This window comes from Camelus ferus, chromosome 20, assembly GCF_009834535.1.
Source record: "Camelus ferus isolate YT-003-E chromosome 20, BCGSAC_Cfer_1.0, whole genome shotgun sequence".
Taxonomy (NCBI): Eukaryota; Metazoa; Chordata; class Mammalia; order Artiodactyla; family Camelidae; genus Camelus; species Camelus ferus.
In genome coordinates this window covers 14,184,117-14,204,672 of record NC_045715.1, presented here as the reverse complement: position 1 = coordinate 14,204,672, position 20,556 = coordinate 14,184,117, and the positions used below count along the sequence as shown (strand labels likewise).

The 20,556-nt window shown below is 38.1% G+C and overlaps 1 protein-coding gene across 7 annotated transcripts in view; it reads right to left on the bottom strand.

Annotated features, from left to right (window-relative positions):
• CDKAL1 (CDK5 regulatory subunit associated protein 1 like 1) overlaps positions 1–20,556 on the bottom strand; it is a 721,376-nt gene that overhangs the window by 559,431 nt on the left and 141,389 nt on the right. For all 7 annotated transcript variants that reach the window (XR_004313468.1, XM_032462575.1, XM_014557197.2 and 4 more), the window contains one exon: positions 9,398–9,494. Coding sequence is in view for 6 of the 7 variants with exons in the window: in XM_032462575.1 (XP_032318466.1) it covers positions 9,398–9,494 (97 nt within the window). In the remaining variant the exon portion in view is untranslated. The remainder of the gene's footprint in view (positions 1–9,397; positions 9,495–20,556) is intronic.

Below are 20,556 nucleotides of genomic sequence, written 5' to 3'. Positions count from 1 at the left end.
AAAGTGAAAAATTATCTTTAAAGTGATACTAAAGTTGAAAACATAGTACTATAAGAACTAAAATACAGATGTACAGAAATACACATTAGGGATATAAAACATCAACTAACAAACAATGTTATATGTAGCAGGCAGAATAATGGCCTCGCAAAGATGGTCAAGTCCTGATCCCCAGAACCAGAGAATAATTTGCTGTGGAAGAAAGGTCAGAGGGAGATAGCATCTCTGGCCTTAAACACGGAAGAAGGTGGCCACAGGTCAAGGAATGTGGGTGATCTCTAAAAGCTGGAAGGACAGAGGAAAAGACTCTCCCCTAGAGCCTTCAGAAAAGAATACAGTCCTGTCAATACGTTGATTTTAGTCCAGTAAAAACTCATGTCCAACTTCTTATCTCCAGAATTTTAAGATAATAAATACATGTTGTTCTAAGCAACCATGTCTGTGGTAAATTTGTTATGGGGCATACAAAATTAGTACACTGATGAAGAAACATACATATGGCAGAGTTAGTTAGCATCATCAAAGAGGGAAAGGAAACTTTCAAAATAAATGCTGCTGGAATAACTGCGAACAATATGGGAAAAATTACGTTAAATGCACACTTTATATTTAGCAAACATTCACTCAATACATTTATTGAGCCAGACACTGTTCTAAGTACAGAAAACAATGTAAAATATGTAAAACCATAAAATCATAGAAAACTAAGTTCCTGGCTTTATAGAGCTTGTAAGTGTCCACCACAGTAAACTGCAAATAGATTAAAGAGTTGAATAAATCCTTTCCATACTTCAAAAAAAGAAGTTTATAACAGAGAGAGAAAAATAGATACTTTATCAGACCTGTTCCTAGATCCTGGAAACATACATTTGAAGTTTTGAAACCACAAGAAAAATTACCCATTCATTGTCCTCCCCCAAATTCCAAGCTTCTACTATATCAAAATTTTAAAAGGCAATGAAAATGATGCTAAAAAGACACATTTTCTTCACCATGTTAAAACAGGTTAATTTCCCGCTGGAGTCCTTTATATATTCTGGATATACACCCTTTAGGAGACATGTGTTTTGCACATATTTTCTCCCAGTGCATGGCCTGTCTTTTCACCTGCTTAACAGTATCTTTCAGGGAGCGAAAATGCTTAATTTTGATGAAGTCCAATTATCAATTTCTTTTCTCTCATGTCCTAGGTTGTATGTGTGTGTCCTACCTAACCAACAGTTTCCTAACTCAACAAACTGAGTAAAAAAGAGGGGTAGGTGATAAAAGAGTTGAACACTTTCCCAAAGATACATGGATGTCAAATAATCACACACAATATGCTCAACGTCATTAGCCGACAGAAAAAAGCAAATTTAAACCACGATGAGATACTGCTACATACCTAGTAACAGCTGCTAAAATTAAACCGGCAGTATCAAGTTTTGGTGAAGATGTGAAGCAACTGGAACTGCTGGTAGAAAAGCAAAACACTGGCAATTTTCAAAAGGCTGAGCAGACGCCTACCATGTGACCAAGCAGTATCACGCCTGGATACTTAGGAGAACGCAAACATATGTCCACACAAAGACCTATGCACACATGTTTACAGGAGCTTTACTCTTTATAGCCCCAAACTGGAAACACCACAAATTTCCATTGACTTGCTGAACGGACAAACTGTGGTCCATCTATTTGGTCAAATAATTCCATGCAATAAAAAGCAACAAGCTATTAATAATCTCAACAACATGTATGAATACTGAATGAATCATGCTAAGTGAGAAAGTAACATATAGATACACTTCATTCTATTGCACTTCACTTTACTGCACTTGGTAAATACTGTGTTCTTTTTTTTTCTACAAATTGAAGATTTATGGCAACCCTGTGTCGAGCAAGTCTGTTGGCACCATTTTTCCTACAGCATTTGCTCACTTCCTTCTCTGCGTCACATTTTGGTAATCCTCACAATGTATGTAACTTTTTCATTATTTTATTTGTTATGGTGATCTGTGATCAGTGATCTTTAATGTCACTACTCTAATTCTAGGTTAACACAAACTGCACCCACATAAGACAACAAGCTTAACAGATCACTGACATGACAAAAAAGGATTTAGAATATTACATAAACTTAGCTGATAAAGCAGAAGCAGGGTCTCACAATTGACTCCATTCCGAAAGTTCTACTGTGGGTAAAATGCTCTCAAATAGCATTACATGCTACAGAGAAATCGTTGATGACAGCAAGAGTCAATCGATGAAGCAAACTTCACTGTTGTCTTAAGAAACTGCCACCCCCCCCCCAACCTTCAGCAGCCATCACCCTGATCAGTCTGCAGCCATCAACACTGAGATTCTCCAGTGACCCTCCACCCCTAAAAACATTATGACTGGCTGAAGGCTCAGATGAAGGCTAGCACTTTGTAGCAATAAAAGCATTATTTAAAATTAAGGTATGTACATTGTTCTCTTAAACATAAAGCTGTTGCACACATAACAGACTATAGTATGGCATAAAGATAACTTTACATGCACTAGCAAAGCAAAAAAAAAAAAAAAATCGTGTGACTCACTTAATTATTTGCTCTATTGCAATGGTCTAAAACCAAACCGACAATATCTCTAAGGTATATCTACAATTCCATTTATTTGACATTTTGAAAAAGGCAAAACCATAGGGACAGAAATCAGAACAATGGTTTCCAAGGACTGTGTGTGTTTGTTAGGTGGGGGTGGGAGTGATGAATACAAAAGGATACAAGGGAACTCTCCGGTCCAATGGAAATGTTCTAAATAAAATCAACCAAAGGTGATTTTATTATATGTTAATTATATCTCAACAATTCTTATTTAAAATAAGAAAAGAGTTAGTATCAATAACATATAAGAAAATAACAAATAACAAATAAAGGACATATAGAAGCAACCAAGATTTCTAACACTTCTAACACCGACCTTTTCACATGATCTTACACGTACCAGTCTTTCACTCTGTCCTGTTGATTCTGACTTAAACATTCCATTGAATGCAAACTCCTTCTTTCCACCCTATTTATCACTCATCTGCACTACTCCAAAATACACCTCTTAGAACTATCTCCTCCAAGTTACACTCAAAGGATACATTTCTTGTTATTTCTTCTTCCTTTCAGGTGCCCTTAAGCATGCATGCTTTTCCTTAGATAGGTTTTGCTTAAAAGCCCTTTCTCCTTTCCTTCATCCATCAGACCACTACTCAGCCTCTGAAACCCAAGTCAATAATGGTGTCAACCTCTGTGTGCCCACAGGACTTTATCCCTCTGCATATTTATCATGATTGATTGTGCCTCTCTCCAGATTTCATTGTCTTTAGGGAAGAGACAAGTTTCATTCAGCTCTGTATCTCTAGCAAATAGTTTCATTCCAGGCACACAGCTGTGCTCTACTAGTAATTCTACTAGTAAGAAAATTAAATAATTCCTTTTTTTTTCTAAAGCTAATACAGAGCATTAACTACATGCTGGGGACCATGCTAAGCATACTAAATACATTAAACACTTTAACCCTTACAAAACTCAGAGTTAAGTCCTAGTATTACTTCCATTCTACAGACATTTAAGGCACAGAGAGGAGCAGTAACTTGCACAAGGTCACACAGCTAATAAGTGGTGGAACAGGCATATGAACCTATATAACATAGCTCCTGAATCCATGCTCTTCACTACAATGATGCACTACTTTTTTATAAATCAGTAGGATTTATATGTGTATGCATATAGGTAGAACTAGAAGCAGCCATGAAAAAGTGGAAACAACATCTAGGAAGATCTAGGAAGGTACAGAAATGAATGGGCTTTGAAATCTACAAGTCATTCTCTTGTGATACTGCCATTTTGATAATTAAAGGTTAAAAAAATGGAATATGACAAGAAGAAATATTAGTAGAGACAAACAGGAGGACAGTTTCTCCAAGTTTTGCCCTTAACACCGATCCCACTGTTATTATGACATTGTTCCATTTCATGAATTTATCTACCTTTTGCAATACAGTAGATGACAGAAATATTCTAAAATGTATCCTCTTTCAAATGCTGCTTTATACATACACATAATTTTCAAAATTAGCATTCATATTTGAAACAGTCATCATGCTGTCTGACTTTTCAGGATTAGAGCAATCTGCCTCAAAAGATGTTTAAACCACTGCAAATCAACCTGGTAATAGTCCCAGAGATAAGTGGACACCTGGGTTAAACCACATTCTGTTCAGCTCGCCAAAGAAAATATACACCTGCCTGCAGGGCTCACAGCTGGCACATCAGGAAGTTCTATCATTTACCAATTTTCAATATCACATTGCATATTCTGCTGTGAATCGTATGTTTTAAAGTGTTACAACTTGTTTATTAATTCAGTTTATTTAGGATTTCTAGACATATTATACAAAGATAAGCCTAATGACTGAACACCAAGTTCAAATGCAGTCTCTTTATTAACAGAGAATCTACCCAAAATACGCAGTTCTGGAAACATGCTTTCCTGTAACAGAAATGAAAACCAACCTTCCGAATAAATGTCATGCCTGTTAATACTGCCTACTATAAGAAGTGAGAAATAACAATATCTTAAGAACTCAAGCAAATAGTTGTTATTTCAACCATCTATTCCTAACACAACCCCCAGCTGATGGACACAAAGTGTAATTCCATCTGAGCCTTACAGAGAAACTTCCAACTAATCTTATCTCCCGGTCTCTAGGGACACATCCCACCACATTTTCCAGGAGACTGTAGATGTTCTAGGCTCAAACCAGATTCCTCTCCCCATGAACTGGAACATGAGCTCTATGAGGACAGGGATCTTTGGTGATTCTATGGACCGCTGCATTCCCAGCACCTGGACTAGGAGCTAGCACTCAGCAGGCACTCAGAAAGTACCTTTCTGAATAGAAAAAAATGACGATGAATAGAAAAAAGGAAATGATGTGAATAGAAAAGAGAACGATGTGGCAGCCCTGGGATTAAAGCCTGGCTTTCTGAGTGCTTAAGTCTATTACTCTTTTTTGCTACCAGACTTTAAAAGAGAACATCCTTTCTGGTTGGCTAACCTAAAAGAAACTTTCCTGTCAAAAAATGAACTGAAGAGAAGGAAAGCAGCATTCAACAGATCGTCACAAGATCTTGGAACTACTGGAACTACCTACAGCTAGATATAGAGTAATCAATGTAAACAAATAATAGTGATTTAAAAAAAAAGTGACACTGCATGAAAACGAATTCCAAGGTGAATAGTTAACCATCTTTGTATTTGTCAAAAGAGAAATGAAAATTTGCACTGTAAGGTAAAATGTTTCAAGATCACATAAAAATGAAAAAGATCTTGATTCTGCACTGGTTATCTACAAATTTATGTTTACATAACTTTATATTCTAGATACACATCATAAACTTCATTTAATCGTGCTAGGAAAAAAATTTTTTTGGTTAAAAAAAGAACTTTTTATCCAAGACATCTGTGTTTTCAAGTCTGCTCTTTCTCCTCTCTCCCTATGAAAAAATGAGACAGCTTTGCTGTCTAGCATGGAAGAAGCCAGAGATTACTGCCACCAAAGCCAGTTTTTCTGGACCCAGAGGCTGACAGGTGTTACTTCTGGTTTTGATGTTCTACTATTTTCCTTCTGTGCACCACCACATAAATAATATTAACCACAACTAGATTCAGGAGACATTAAGACAGATGATAATATAAAGCCTAGGAATCAAATCACCAATTGCTATGTGCCCTTACCACACTGCTATCTCCGATTATGGAAACAAATTAAATGCTTCATTTCTAAAGTCTGATATGGTTGGAAATGAACATGTGGCAATGGTAATATTTTTCCTTATGAAGAATCTTCTTGGGTGCTTACTCCATGAGCACTTGCAAAATGGTGTGCAATTAGGACCCTGCTCACCAGCTTTTTCTTTAAACCATTTGGTCAACAGAACTGACACATCCTCCCTGGATTGCGGGGTGACACAGACAAATCCCAGCAGGAGGCGAAAGCACAGGACACAGTTGTAGCTGGTCTTCCCTCCACCTCTGTTAATGCCCTCCATCACAGACATCTGTGAGGGGAAGATTCTGTGAAGGAGCAGCAGTTCCCAAACAGTCTGGAAATTAACTGTGCAACACTATTCTAAACATCCTCATAAAAATAGTTTCCCAAACCCTGAATTTAAGCATCTTCATATTTTTTGACACCTCAAAATTGTTTTTTCTTTGTGTAAACCAATATAATTCATTTCTTTATTTCATTGTAACTCTATTTCACTGTACCACTTTATTTCACTGTAACTCACTGAATTTCAGAAGGTTTCTGATTTTGTAGCAATTCAACAATTCTACTCGGAAATAGATCTCTCCAAATGCAGATGATTTTGGTCTCCTACTTCAAATTTTTTTTTAAATTTTCAGTTCTCCTCAACATGTTTTTTATATATAAAGTCATTTATAATAGATGTCATATAGCTGCCACAGATAAAAATGCTCTATAAAATGAGGCTGACAGAGAATAATCTTCTAGTTTAATAACAATACTAAATGCTGGAGATATAATTAAATCATAACTCTAAAATGTTGCTATTTACAGTGCAATTCTACTTCTGGAAACTTTTCACTGTATACTGATCTAAAATTTAAATAAAACGCCCTTTCTGAGCATTATTATATTATGGATATTTCCTAAAAATTAAGAAACTACTTACATCCAACATTTAAGAAACGTTAAGTAACATATGGTATATCCTTCAATAGATTAACACAGGATTTAAAATGGTTAAAGAGCTCATGGAATAAAATCTCATGGAAAAATATGGACACAAAATTGTTTTGAGATTACAATCAAGCAAAATATGCAGAGGTTAGAAGTCTGGAAAGGATAAGCGAAGTTATAATTATTGAGTGAGGGTGAGAGAACTATGAATTTTCTGTTTTTTCAAACGCATTATTCCTCCAGTTATAAAGAAGCTAAATAAATCTAACAAATTTTAATAGTAATAAAATGAGACAAAGTGATAGAATAAAAAGGGTGCTAGATTAAATAGGAAAAAATATGTTTATCTGCGGTAGCCAGGAGTTGACTTCATCCCTGAAAATCGTCTTCCACATCACCAGCCCTTGAGCATCCTCTCTTACACTATCTTGACAACTTCCCCAACATCCTCACATGTACTCAGCTCTTCACAGCACACAGCAGAGCTCAGGGAAACTTCACCATAATGCACACAGAGAAGAGGCTTTTGTCATACTACAGAAGTCCTACTATTCTTGTAACTTAATTCCTTGAGATGAACTCAAAGATGAATTCCAAGCTTTTACCACACTCCATCTCTAAAACAGAATTCTAACTAGTTTCCTATTTCCCTAACACAGCAGGCTTATGTTTATGGAGAAAGTTGGTCTGACATGAAAAGATAACTTAGGAGTCCATATTCATTTCACTCCTTAAACCAAGAGAAATCAAAATGTAAACAGACAAGTGGTGAAAACAAACTAAAGTTCCCAAACATTCAGGTTCTGTTTGTTTAACATGAGAGTGTTTGTTCAAAGATTATTAAATTTGCCAGTGGGGCAAGGACTTCACAGCAGAAAACAAGTTCATTACACTGAGAACACAGTGTAAGGACCCATCAACCATACATCAAATGAGGGAAACTCAATAAATCTCAGTCCGGGTGCCAATTACTCATCTAGTTATTTTCTAAGAACATACAATATTTTTATTTTTTTTTTTGAATTGATAAAGCCTCTTTAAAAGAAGATGGTTACTGAGCACAATGAGATCAGCTTTAGTAGAATGGTGGGAAGGAAGGAGCACCACCCTTTGGTCAACAAATATGGTCTGAATGCTAACTCCCTCTGGGCATCTGTGAACAGTGATGGCCACAGAGAGTAAGAGAGCTAGCAGGGGTGGGAATGCAGTTTGGTACAGCCACTATGGAAAACAGTGTGGAGATTCCTCAAAAGACTAGGAATAGACTTACCGTATGACCCAGGAATCCCACTCCTGGGCTTGTATCCAGAAGGAACCCTACTTCAGGATGACACCTGCACCCCAACGTTCATAGCAGCACTATTTACAATAGCCAAAACATGGAAACAGCCTAAATGTCCATCAACAGGTGACTGGATAAAGAAGATGTGGTATATTTATACAATGGAATACTACTCAGCCATAAAAACTGACAACATAATGCCATTTGCAGCAACATGGATGCTCCTGGAGAATGTCATTCTAAGTGAAATAAGCCAGAAAGAGAAAGAAAAATACCATATGAGATCGTTCATATGTGGAATCTAAAAAACAAACAAACAAACAAAAACAAAGTGTAAATACAGGACAGAAATAGACTCACAGACAGAGAATACAGACTTGTGGTTGCCAGTGGGGTGGAGGGTGGGAAGGGATAGACTGGGATTTCAAAACTGTAGAATAGATAAACAAGATTGTACTGTATAGCACAGGGAAATATACACAAAACGTTATGGTAGCTCACAGAGAAAAAAATGTGACAATGAGTGTGTATATGTCCATGTATGACTGAAAAATTGTGCTGAACACTGGAATTTGACACAACATTGTAAAATGATTATAAATCAATAAAAAATGTTAAAAAAAAAAAAAAAGAGAGCTAGCAGGTAGCAGTGTCCTGACTTCCCAGAGCTCACTGTCCAACAGGGGAATAAGCAGGCCGACCACAAGTGTACAACAGGAGGACTCCTCCATTTAGTCAGTCACCAAACACTGACGCTGCCGACTGTCAGGCGTCGTGAGAAAGGCTGGGAAGCAGGGTGAGGGTTTAAGACTGATAATGCTATCATTGGGAACCTAGTAATTCAAATAGAGAGGTGGGCTTTATTCAAAAAATCATGTAAGTTATAACCCCCCAAAATTGCAACTCTGCAAAATGCAGACAGAGCAAATGACAGGTAACAGCACAGAAAGAACAGGGAAGCCAGAGCCGGGATCAGGGAGGCCGCACAGGTGTCAGAGCGCTTACAGAACGGGTCACGCTGAAGCCAAGACCTGGGGGACGAGCATGGCGAAGTGGGACGTTCCCAAAGAGGCACTTGTATACTATGACATAGCAAGAGATGGTGCTGGACAGGCAGATGCAGACCAGGTTATAAGGAACGAACTTAAATTCCATACCATGGCTTTTTATTGTGCCATTCTTTTTTAAATGAGAGAACCTAGAACACGTTTCTGTGCTAAGTTTAAAAGTTACACAAACAAGACCAAGTTTCAGTGGCAACAGGGAAAGTGTGTGAAGACAGCTTTAAGTGCAACACAGCTTTAAATAACCTAGAAATCAAAAATAAAATGTGGGGCCACTACATACTTTGACAATGTAAGATTTTTTTTTTGCCTCATCAGGTACAAGCTTACCCCTATGATACTCAGTCCTTTAAGGTAGTCCTGGCGAGGCTGGGCTTGAGGAACACATCCAGCCAGCACTATTTTCTTGTTCTCCTCTTGAGCTTTTCTACAAGATTGAAGAGAAAACCATGTTAATTCTTTTCCTCCCAAGTGTACCCTTGGAAACTGATGTAAGTGCATATAAGTTCCCTAAAAAATAACAAGCCCATCTAGTATGAAGCAGGATTTGCTTACAACAGCTTAAAGAAAATATATTAAGACTTCTGAACTATGTGTCTATTTGTGGTAACATTAAAGAACACAATAGCAGTTCAATCTGATAATGTCTTTCATTATCGTCCCATTATAAAACACATTTTACTTATATAGCGTTCTCAAGGATATAAATCATTCTTGAAAACCACTTTTTCCAGATAGATGTTAGCCATACAAATAAGTTATTTATTTTAAATATTGATGAAAAGATACCTAAAACGTACTACATGATTTCCTAGTCTTTTGTCTAGTATAGAAGTAAAATACACATTTTAAAAACAGAACAGGAAAGAAAGAAACAGAAGGTATAACACTCCCTCCCTCCCGAGGATTCTCACATCTCCTCAGTTCTGCTCCCCAGAGGCTTCCTACAAGTCACAGACTTACATGCATGCTTCCGTCCAGACCATCCCTCACATATGCGGGTATGATGTGTAAGGAAACCTGTGTTCACTACTTACACACAAATAGGAAACATTCTGATTTACAACTTCCTGTCCAGTACAACTTGTGTATCTTTCCTTTTGAGTCTTTACCTAAACATCAACTGCATCCTTTTTTCTTCATTTTTTAATTGAAGTATAGTTGATGGACAATATAAGTTACGAGTGTATAATACAGTGATTCACAATTTTTAAAGGTTATACTTCATTTATAGTTATTATAAAATATTGGCTATATTCCCCATGTTGTACAATACATCCTCATAGCCTATTTATTTTATGCATAATAGTTTATGCCTCTTAATCCCTTATCCCTATTTTACCTTTCCCCGCTTCCCTTTCCCCACTGTAACCACTAGTTGGTCCTATATCTGTGGTTTTTCTTTCTTGTTATACTCATTCATTTATTTTTTATATTCCACATGTAAGTGATATCATACAGTATTCATCTTTCTCAGTCTGACTTATTTCACTTAGCATAATGCCCTCCAAGTCCATCCATGTTGTTGCAAGTGGCAAGACATCATTCTTATTCACGGTTGAGTAGCATTCCGTTATGTGTGTGCGTGTGTGCGTACATGTTTACACATGTATATATACACACAAATCACATCATCTGTTGAAGGACACTTAGGTTGCTTCCATATCTTGGTAATTATAAATTATAAATGCTGCTATGAACACTTTGGGTGCATGTACCTTTGTGAATCAGTATTTTCATTTTTTTCAGATATATACCCAGGAATGGAATCTCAGCCTTTCTAAACATAACAGTGAGTATACTACTCATTTAATTACTCTTGTTCTGATAGACACTTAGGTTATTTCCCATTTTTCACTATTACAAGTTATTTTACAATAAACATGCATATAGTTATATGTATATACATACATGTACATATATGTGTGTGTGTGTATATATATATGTGAATGGATGGATGTGTAGGTAGGTGGATGAATGATGGATAGATATCTTTGAATATCTGAGAAAGTATTTCTGGATTAGGAAAACCTAGATGTGAAATCTATGCTAAGCTGTCTATTACCCCAACATAAACTCTAAGAAGTAGAAATGACATTCAAAGGAATACACATCTTGTTATTTCACTTGGCGTTTTTTTCCTGTTTATGAGGAAGCTGGGATGTATCTCATGTGGGTGTCACTCATTTGTCCAGGCATGCATGCGTACGGCAAACTCTGTGCTAGAAGACAGTGGTAAGACAGGCAGAGCTAATTATCTTTTCCTAGAAACTATTCACAGTCTTGGTCCATTTTCTATTAAGATTCCAAGTCTTCAGTTCTTTTCCAGCTATGTAGGTTTGGGAATTGTGATGCTTTTTTTTACCTTTTCTGATTGGATGCTCGGGAACTGTGTTTTAGACACCAAACTGACCCCCAAGGAGTCTAGTTTTCTGAAACCAACTGAGAAAGCTAAGGATATCAGCAGCCCAGTTTCCAGACATGTAACTTCTAGACTATACCACTAGGAAGTAAAAAGCCTCTGTACCTTGCACACTTCTGTGTTTCTGTCAACTTTTTCAAGAGTACAAATTCAGAACTAAAAGCCAAAAGTGGGGTGGGGGTGGATTAACAGAACTAGCTGTTTGTGATCAACAGCCACACCAAAACCTTCTGGGAAGTATGCAGAGAATGATAAAATGAATGAACAGGCAGACGACAAGATACCATTTTAACAGCACATGCAAGCATTTCATTTCAGTAAGTTCTTAGAGTACTGTGGCATAACCTTTCCACTTGGAATCCTTAAAAAAAAAAAAAAAAAACTTAATGAAATCAAGAAAATCTGACTTTGGTAGATTGCTGAACATATCCAAAAGAATTACTGTCTGGCTCTGCCACATGGTTCTACTTTTTTTTTTTTATTAGTACCAAGCACATCATTGCACACAAATAATTTTTTTGTAGTAAATGTGAAATACCTTATCAAACAAAAAATCTTTCCATTTACGTTAACAATATATACAAGCAAATAATATCTGTTTCCTCAAAACCTGTAGCTATGCAGCCAGAATCACTGCCAAATATCCAAGAGTCTGTGAGGTCACCAATAATTAAATTCAAATAAAAAAGCCTGTTTCCAATAATGTGATTCAATTACTTAATTATTAAGCACATCCAAATCATGATAGTGAGGGTTTAAGGGACCACAGTAAGAGAAAGAAATGTGCTTTGCACTCTACAAGCTTATGGTTTACAATGGATGAGCCATAAAAGAACACAACACAGCATCAAGTAAAGTGCTCTTAAGTGACAGAAAGATATACAGGCAACACACCATGGAGGGAAAAAGAATATGCACACAGAATAAGACAGTAAAAAAAACTTCATGAAAAATTTTGGGAGGATTGTAACAGACAGGAGTTGAAAATGGGTGAAAATAGAGGCAGAGAAAGCTCCAGGCAGTTGTTACAGGATGGACAAAGACAAGAAGGGAGGAAGCTGGGAGAAAGTATTTCATTATAGAAAGAATTTCTGTATAAGGGAGACTAATAAGGCTCATACTGGGGAAGGAGCCTGATGAAGAAAGGCTCGACAAGTCTAACTTAGCAGGCAGTGGGGAGATTGCCTGTGTTGGTGGCACACTGGACATAGAGTGGAGCCAAACTTTGAGAACAGGACCCCAGTGTGTGCTGTACACCAGAAACTGACACAACATTGTAAGCTGACTATACCTCAAATTAAAAAAAAAAAAAAAAAGGACCCTGGTGGCAAGGTGTGAAATGAAATATCCAGGAAAAGCAGCCAAAAGGTAGGAAAATTCATTTAACATCCTAGGCAAAAGGATGTGAGGAGGTGAACATATGTGGGGGATCAAAAAAAAAGTTAAAAAGAGATGAGTATTCTTGCTAGAATACACTCAGGGAACACCAAGATGAATCAAAAGTGATGCCAAGGTTCTGAGTCTAAGACAGGGATTAACAGTTTCTATAAAGGACCAGTGAGTAAATTACTTCAGGCTTGAGTGATCACAGGTCTCTGTGATCTCTGATGAAGAACTCTGCCACCTTAGAGCAAAAGGCAGGCATATACTAAAACAAATGGGTGTGTGTCTGTTCCAGTAAAACTTTATTTAAAATAAGCAAACTGCAGGTCAGATTTGGCCCAAAGGCCAGAGTTTGTACATCCCCAGGCTAAGGAAAGAAAAGAATACTGGTGCCACTAGCTGTCAGGAGAAGCTGGTCAAGTACTGGGATAGCAGGAAATTAAAACGGAACCTCAGGTTTAGTGTGTCCTGCTAATACCCATCAAGTCTCCGGACGTGCAGGTAAACTGGCTGGGAATAAAGCTGGAGGTAGAGTTTAGAAATGTATTCCAAAGTGACAGCTGGTGAAAGTGAATGCAACAGTCCCCAAGGGTGTGGAGAGGATCCAACTGAATACAAAACTTTAAGGTTCTTTAGCAATGTAGAAACACTCCCACAGGACAAAAAATGTTAGTGTGGAAAACAAAAAAAGTATTGATGCCACCAAGAGCATACAGTAACCATGGCTGGCATTTGTGTGCACTATGTCAAGGTCACCATTAAGTAGTGAGTTATGTAACATATTTGGAAACAGTACAGCCAATATGCAACAACCCAGGGAAAATGTTCTGGTGACATTATCAACACTAGATCAGGTCACGAAACAACAGTCCAAGGCCATATTTTATGGAGTAAGCAGAACACCAGAAAATTAAGAGGAGAAGTTCAAAATAGAGATGCTTAAGTAATTTGTTTAAAATATTATTTCCTGTTTTTATTGAATTTGGCTTTAAAATGCTAGGGGAAACCAGAACCAGACTCCAAGCCCAAAATCAGACCCCAGTTATGGAATTTTCGTGCCACACTGTATGTGACCAAATCAAGAAACAAAATTTTAACACAATTTCTGAAAGAGTATTCTTGTTCTAAACATTCCCTTCTCATATCCTGTTCTTTCAGTTTAGTGAGCTTTGTTCAGGTTCATAGGCCTGAAATAAAGCCTGAAAAAATTTTTCTTTAGAAATGTACCCAGCACAGACATTTTTTTTTAAAGCCTTATCCTTCAAAATATGAATGCTGGTAAAAATAATACCTTAAGAAATTTTCAAATACTTTGAATTTGAAGTCTTCATTTTAGATAGCCTTGAAATATCAATTAGAATGAAAGCAGAATATAAACTTAATCCAATATCATCACTCACATTTTCCTGAAACTCAGTTCTAAATTAAATAGAGATGTACCCTTGTCTCTATACTTGAGTAACACAGAAAACATAAGGAAACCTTTCCCTCTTTTCTGTGAAGCACCAAAAGAAATAATTTGTACAGAATTTTAAAATTCACAGCATCTGAGAAAACACAACAACATAGTGTGATATCATTCCCTTATTTCACAACTGAGAAAACTGAGATTCAAGAGGACACAATGATCAAGACCCCAAGTCCCACACTTCATGCAGCTAGTGCTGGAGCTGGATGAGCATCCAGCATCTCCTGGGTCCTTGAAAACAATGTTTCAGAACATAAATCAAACTTGAGCTTTGACTGTGTGATAAACATTGGAGCAAACACTTCTTGATTAAAACAGCACAGAAATTTACAGAGATTATAATATATTGAATGTCTTCAAAGTAGAAACACAACTTAATACTTGATAGTCCCTGTTTTTCTGAGTCTTACAAACAAATAGTCTAACCAAGGTTTAATAAATTCATAGATATATCAAGAAAAATATAGTTTTCTACAAGTAGCAGATAAGGAGGAAATGTTGCTTCTTCTCCATGTTCATTTCTCTTATTCCTGGTACCCTTCCTGCAAATTGATATTTAGTCTATATAAAATACTCATATCATCATCTAAGTCTTTGACCAAAATTTTCTTGCAGCAAAAACTATTTTTAAACATCTACCTGTTTTTAAAATTTCTAATGTACACTGATAACACTCTTAAAAAAAACTCTTAAAGCAACACTGAAAAGAGAGAGGGTCAATTAATCTGCTTCTGTGCCAAGCAAGCACTCTTGACTACTCTGCATGTCGGTACTGTCTACATTCAAATATTCAAGCGGATACTATCCCCAGTATTTATGTGCAGGCATGTAGCCCTGTGAAACTCATAAAAACATCTTCGCGAACAATCTAAGATAAAACAAATAAGGATCTATATCTGTAATATATTTCAATAACCATGATGCCCTTTCTAAATTTTAGAACAATCTTCAAGGAGGAAAGAGTTTGCAGCTACCATACAACTGTCTCCAGATATGACCACTGTAAGGACTTGGAGAGTTAGGCTTAGAGCTGCCCAAAGTTGAAACTAAAGTTACTCTGAGTCTTGATGGGATTTATCAATCTAAAAAGAAAAAATCATCTCAACAGATGTATTCAAATATGTAACTGGGGATTTCTGGAGACATTTCATATCCAAAATAACTGGGGTATAATCTCAAGACAATATTTTTTCTAACCAATAAAGCTAAAGCCTTCATTGCACATTTTATGCCCTGTGAGAAGAAACAATGCCACTGTAAAGGGTGTGGTCTTCACTACACCTAGAAGAGAGGCGTCCAAAGGGTAAAAGTTTCTCAACACTTAAAACAATGGCAAACAAAGTAGGCGCCTGAGGCAGGTCATCGTAGCAGTTAATCCTTTCAGACACTGCAGTCATTTCTGTAAAGTGAATCTGCACGTTAACAAGCTGCCATTCCCTGATGAACTGGCCACGTAAAGCCAGTCAAGAAACTCCCAATAAGTCCAGGTTCCACAGGTTACCTTTATTGTGCTTCCTACCAGTGCAAGTCCCTGGGTTTGCCTGTAAGAACTAGTATTTGTTAAGAGGTCAATAATCCAGCATTTCATTTGGTCTTTCTACCATTCAGTCACTCACGTGCCAGACACAAGGAAACACAAAAATTAGAAGCTACTCGCTGCTCTGTAGGGGTTCACAATCTAGTGACAAGACAAAGAAATGGGCCTTCAAACCCAGGTCCCTGCAGGAAGGGAAGAGCAGAGATCTGGAGTAGCAGGGGTTGCTGTGAGCGGCCCTGTGGTTCTGGAGAAGCAGCAGCGCCCGGGTCAACAGGGGCACCCAGCTATGGGGGAGAGGCGGCTTCTCTGAATGCAGGGCTGTGGGACCCTGACTCCTAATGACGTCCCTGAGGGATCAGGTCAGGGACACAGGGGAGGCTGAGCAAGGGGGACCAGAGTCTTCCTCCCCGCCTTCTCCTACACATCCTCTTACTGCACTTCCATCTGCTCCATGCATCAAGAGTCTGGAAAAGACTTTGAAGATTTTCTGTTTCTGTGACTTCCATTTAAGAAAGAAAAACGAATTGGGCATGGACTTTTTTCTTCCCAGCCTCACTGAAGTATAATTGCCAAGGACATAGACTTTTGTGAAGACGTTAACAGTATAAGGAAAGTTGGTTCATTGTAGAAAAGGGAATTTCAATAAGAAGTTTAAAAAGTTTAAAAAAAAAGAAAGCTACAGGGGAAAAAGTGATGGGAGAAGTGGGGGAAACCAAAGACTGGAGAAACGCGAGGAGTAAATGGAAGAATCTCCTGCAGAAACCAGAAAACCAGTGACTGGGGCTCGCGTGGCTGGGTAGAGGACAAGAAACATAGTAATAAAGCACGAGGTGGGCCCAAGTAGCCTCAAAGGGAACCAAGTGTAGAGGATCGGAATGATTCCTTACGTTACAGAAAGATGCTTCCCTGTGAATCCTGCCATACTGGCTGCTAAACGCAACTCTTCCTGGAAGTCAGGAAATTAGCATTTCCCCAGATTGTGGGATAGCAGGGGCAGGAAATCCTTGTGATTCTGGGGGGGAGCTGGCTGCTGTTGACCACGGTTGCACGTGCTTCCAGGAGATACTGAATATGTGAGACATTTATGATGAATTTGATCCTTGAGTCCATTTAACTCTAGGAAAATCTACAAAAATCAAGTTTCTGACCCTGTAAAATGAAGGCTCATACCCTGAAAAATATTGATGACACCTATTTATGTCACCTGGAAAGCCAGCCTGACATGACATGTTTCCATTTCTCTAAAATTGAAACCCCCAACGATACAAAACAGTAAAGCATATATTCTATCTTGTTTCTAAAGCTGGTGGCTTAAAAGTTTTATCAGAAGTGTTAAAGGCCATAGGTTTATTCACTGATTCAGAAATTCGGCATCAAGACACCTGTGCAAGACACCCTTCCAACTACTGTTTCCCCAAATCTTGGAATTATTCTCAATCCATCTTGTCCTCTCACTCTCAATCCATCAGCAAATCCCACTGACCTTCGGAAGAATCCACGTTCCAACCACTCTTCCTCACCTGCACGTCCACCACCCTGGTCCAACCCAGTAACATTTTCTCCCCTTCCACTTTTGTTCCCTTGTGGTTTGGTCCCCACACAGTAGAATGATGATTTTAAAATGTAAGCTGGAACAAAGCACCCTCCCCCCTAAATCTTCTCGTAGTTCACTGCCCTACAAAGATTAAAAGTCAAAGTTCTTAAAACTGGTCTACAAGGTTCTATACTGCCTGCCACCCCTCCCTCCTTCACCTCATGAAACTCCTACTCCTCCCGCACTCACTCTGTTCTGGCTGCAACAGGCCTTCTAAGTGTTTCGGCAAGATGTCATGTGGGCACCCACATGAAGCCTCTGCATTTGCTGTTCCCTCCACTGACACATTTGAGGCCCAGACGTCCACGCGGTGCACTGCCCTTCATCCGCCAGGGCTGGGCTCGTAGGTCATCTTCACACTGCGTTTAAAACTGTGTTTAAAGACCACAACAGCACCATCGGTCCCTTCACTGGCTTACTCCTTCTTCACACCGCCTCTCACCTCCTCCTGTACCTTATGCCTTGATGTTTTTCGTAGTCTACCCCCATTCACCTCCCCAGTGTGAACTTCCTAAGGACAGGGATGGTGGTGTGTGTTCTGGTTCACAGAGACATTCCTGGACATAGAACAGAGCCTGGAATACTGTGGGTGCAAAAACTGGGGAGAGGGACACTCAAAGTGAAGTAAATGAGTTCTAGCACAGGCATGCAAAGGAACTGCACAGTCAGTCGAGAAACGAGGCAGCAATGTGATGGAGGGCACGACTCCGGAGCTAGACCACCCGGCTTCTCATGCTGGCCCCGCTACTTACCAGGCAACAATAGGTGAATTACTTAACCTCCCCGTGATTTTGAGTCTCCATTTATCAGAAGTTTCTACCTCACGGAGTTGTTGTGACGGTTAAGTGAGTTACTTTTTATTGATTCACTGATTGATGAAAACGATTTTTTAAAGTGCTGACAAATAGTAAAAACTTCATAAATGTTCACTGTTATTTAAGAGAATGATGGAGACACACGAGGGCTGCCATAGAGAAACGTCCACAATATACGGTTATGAGAAAACACCAAGTTATAGAACAAGATGTAAGTTTCGTCCCATTTCCATAAAGAAGGCATCAAGAAGCCATATGCACAGAATAAATCTGGAAAGGAAACATCCTGAAGTCTAAATAAGTGAACCCTGTTGAATAAGGAATTAAAAATATAAAAAAGATACTCATAACATGGTTCTTAGAAGTTAGACACCCAAACAGCACAAAGGAAAGGACTCCCCGGCAGCTGCAGTAACACACCCCGACCAGCACCCAGAGATGAAGCCCCATCTAAGAGGACATGAGCGCCATACTCTTCCCCACAGACATTCCTAAAGTACTTTAGGTAGCCTCAAAGAGCTCCCCAACACTCCGAGACCTCCTCTTAGATAGCAAGGCTGCCCAATTGAACAGATTTTACCCAGGTGGTCACTATTTCCTTTAACATCCCTTGGAAGTGGTCATGTGGCTTCTGCTTTACTTCCTCAGAGGCGGGGAGTTCATTACTTCAAAATCTCCTATTTAAACACTGTACACCTGTTTTTGCTGTATGTCCTTCTTATTAAACTCTACCTCTAGATAACTTGCACTTACTCATTCAGATTTGCCTTCTTTCACCTCCCAAAGCTTTAACCCCGACACACTAGCCTACATCCCAGTCAAAAAACTACGTAGGAGATGTTTCTAAAATACATGGCATGCTTGCACTTCTTATTACACGAAATATAGTGAACCTAATTGAACCTGTCATTGATTGCCTTAGATCATCATTGTAGATATAGAATTTCACATTTGTAAGAGACATCCAAAACTTTCTGGCCCTGTCATTTCATTTATAAAACAGGAAACTGAGGACCAGAAAGATTAAATAGCTTGCATGAGGTCAAAGTAAAGACAGTACTGGCAGTCATCCATCACTGACCTTTGCCTTCCTTGATATAATGATGTCCTAAGCCAGAGGTCACCAAGATCCAGAAGGTTATGTGGCCCCATAGTAAGTAATCTCAGTAAGCCATATATATTGATTCTTTTCTTTCTTTTGTGTCGGCTATTACTTCTCAATATGTCATTTCTAACCTGTCTCCTTAGTCTACTGCCACCATTTCTAACTGCCATGCTATGAATCTATAAAAATTTCTAAGTAAATAACGACAATGAAAAACTTCATTTTATATACAATTTTCACAAATTCTTCAAAGAAATATTTTGTGCCTTTTATGTGTACAATATACGCTTAGAGGCCTGTTTTAATACCAAGAGCAATCTGTCTTCAAGGAATATACATGAAGTTGAAGACAAAAAAAAAATTTTTTTTTTTTGAAATATGCAAATTGAAAAATACAAATGAACATTTTACTTACAAGGTTAGTACATTAATAAGTACAAATAAATTTACAGACCAATGGCCACAAAACTTTTACCAAGGTATCCACCAGTTAATAAGAGAGAGAGAGAGAAAGATGTACCCCAAATACCTAAATGCATACAACTGAACATAAATAATACACATGGAGTACTATACTAATATATTACAAGCACGATAAAATATATCTTAATATTAGGACTTTTAAAATGAAATACTGCAAATAACTTTACTGTCCTGAGTTCAAATGAGAGGAATTACTGCAGGCTCAAATAAAGAATCAGGCGGCCTCATAAAATTTGGTGTAATGTTATCTATCCATCACTCAGAACCTTCTTTTTTCATTGAAGGAGACCAGAACATGCACCCCAAAATATGTCACTTTGCCAAAGGAATTATTTTGAGCTGAAGGCAATTAAGAAACAGCAGACTCAGGAAAAATGCACTCTCCGCAGTGCCATTTGGCTAAAAGCAGGACATAAATTTCCATTTGTACAAGTGTCTCCCTCGCCAGTACAAGAACTACTCCAGAGACAGCTCTTATCACAGGACCTTTTCCTGTGTAACAAAACGTACTGAAAATTAACATATTCCCTCATCCCTTTCCATAATTTACACCTCTCCAAGAAGCCCCCAACCCCCTTCTCCTTTGTCTGAAGTCTTCTCCACTCTTTACCCCCTGTGTTAAGATAGTATACAATCCCCAAACTCTAATTCCTGCATACTTACATAACCAAATCTGTCTGTT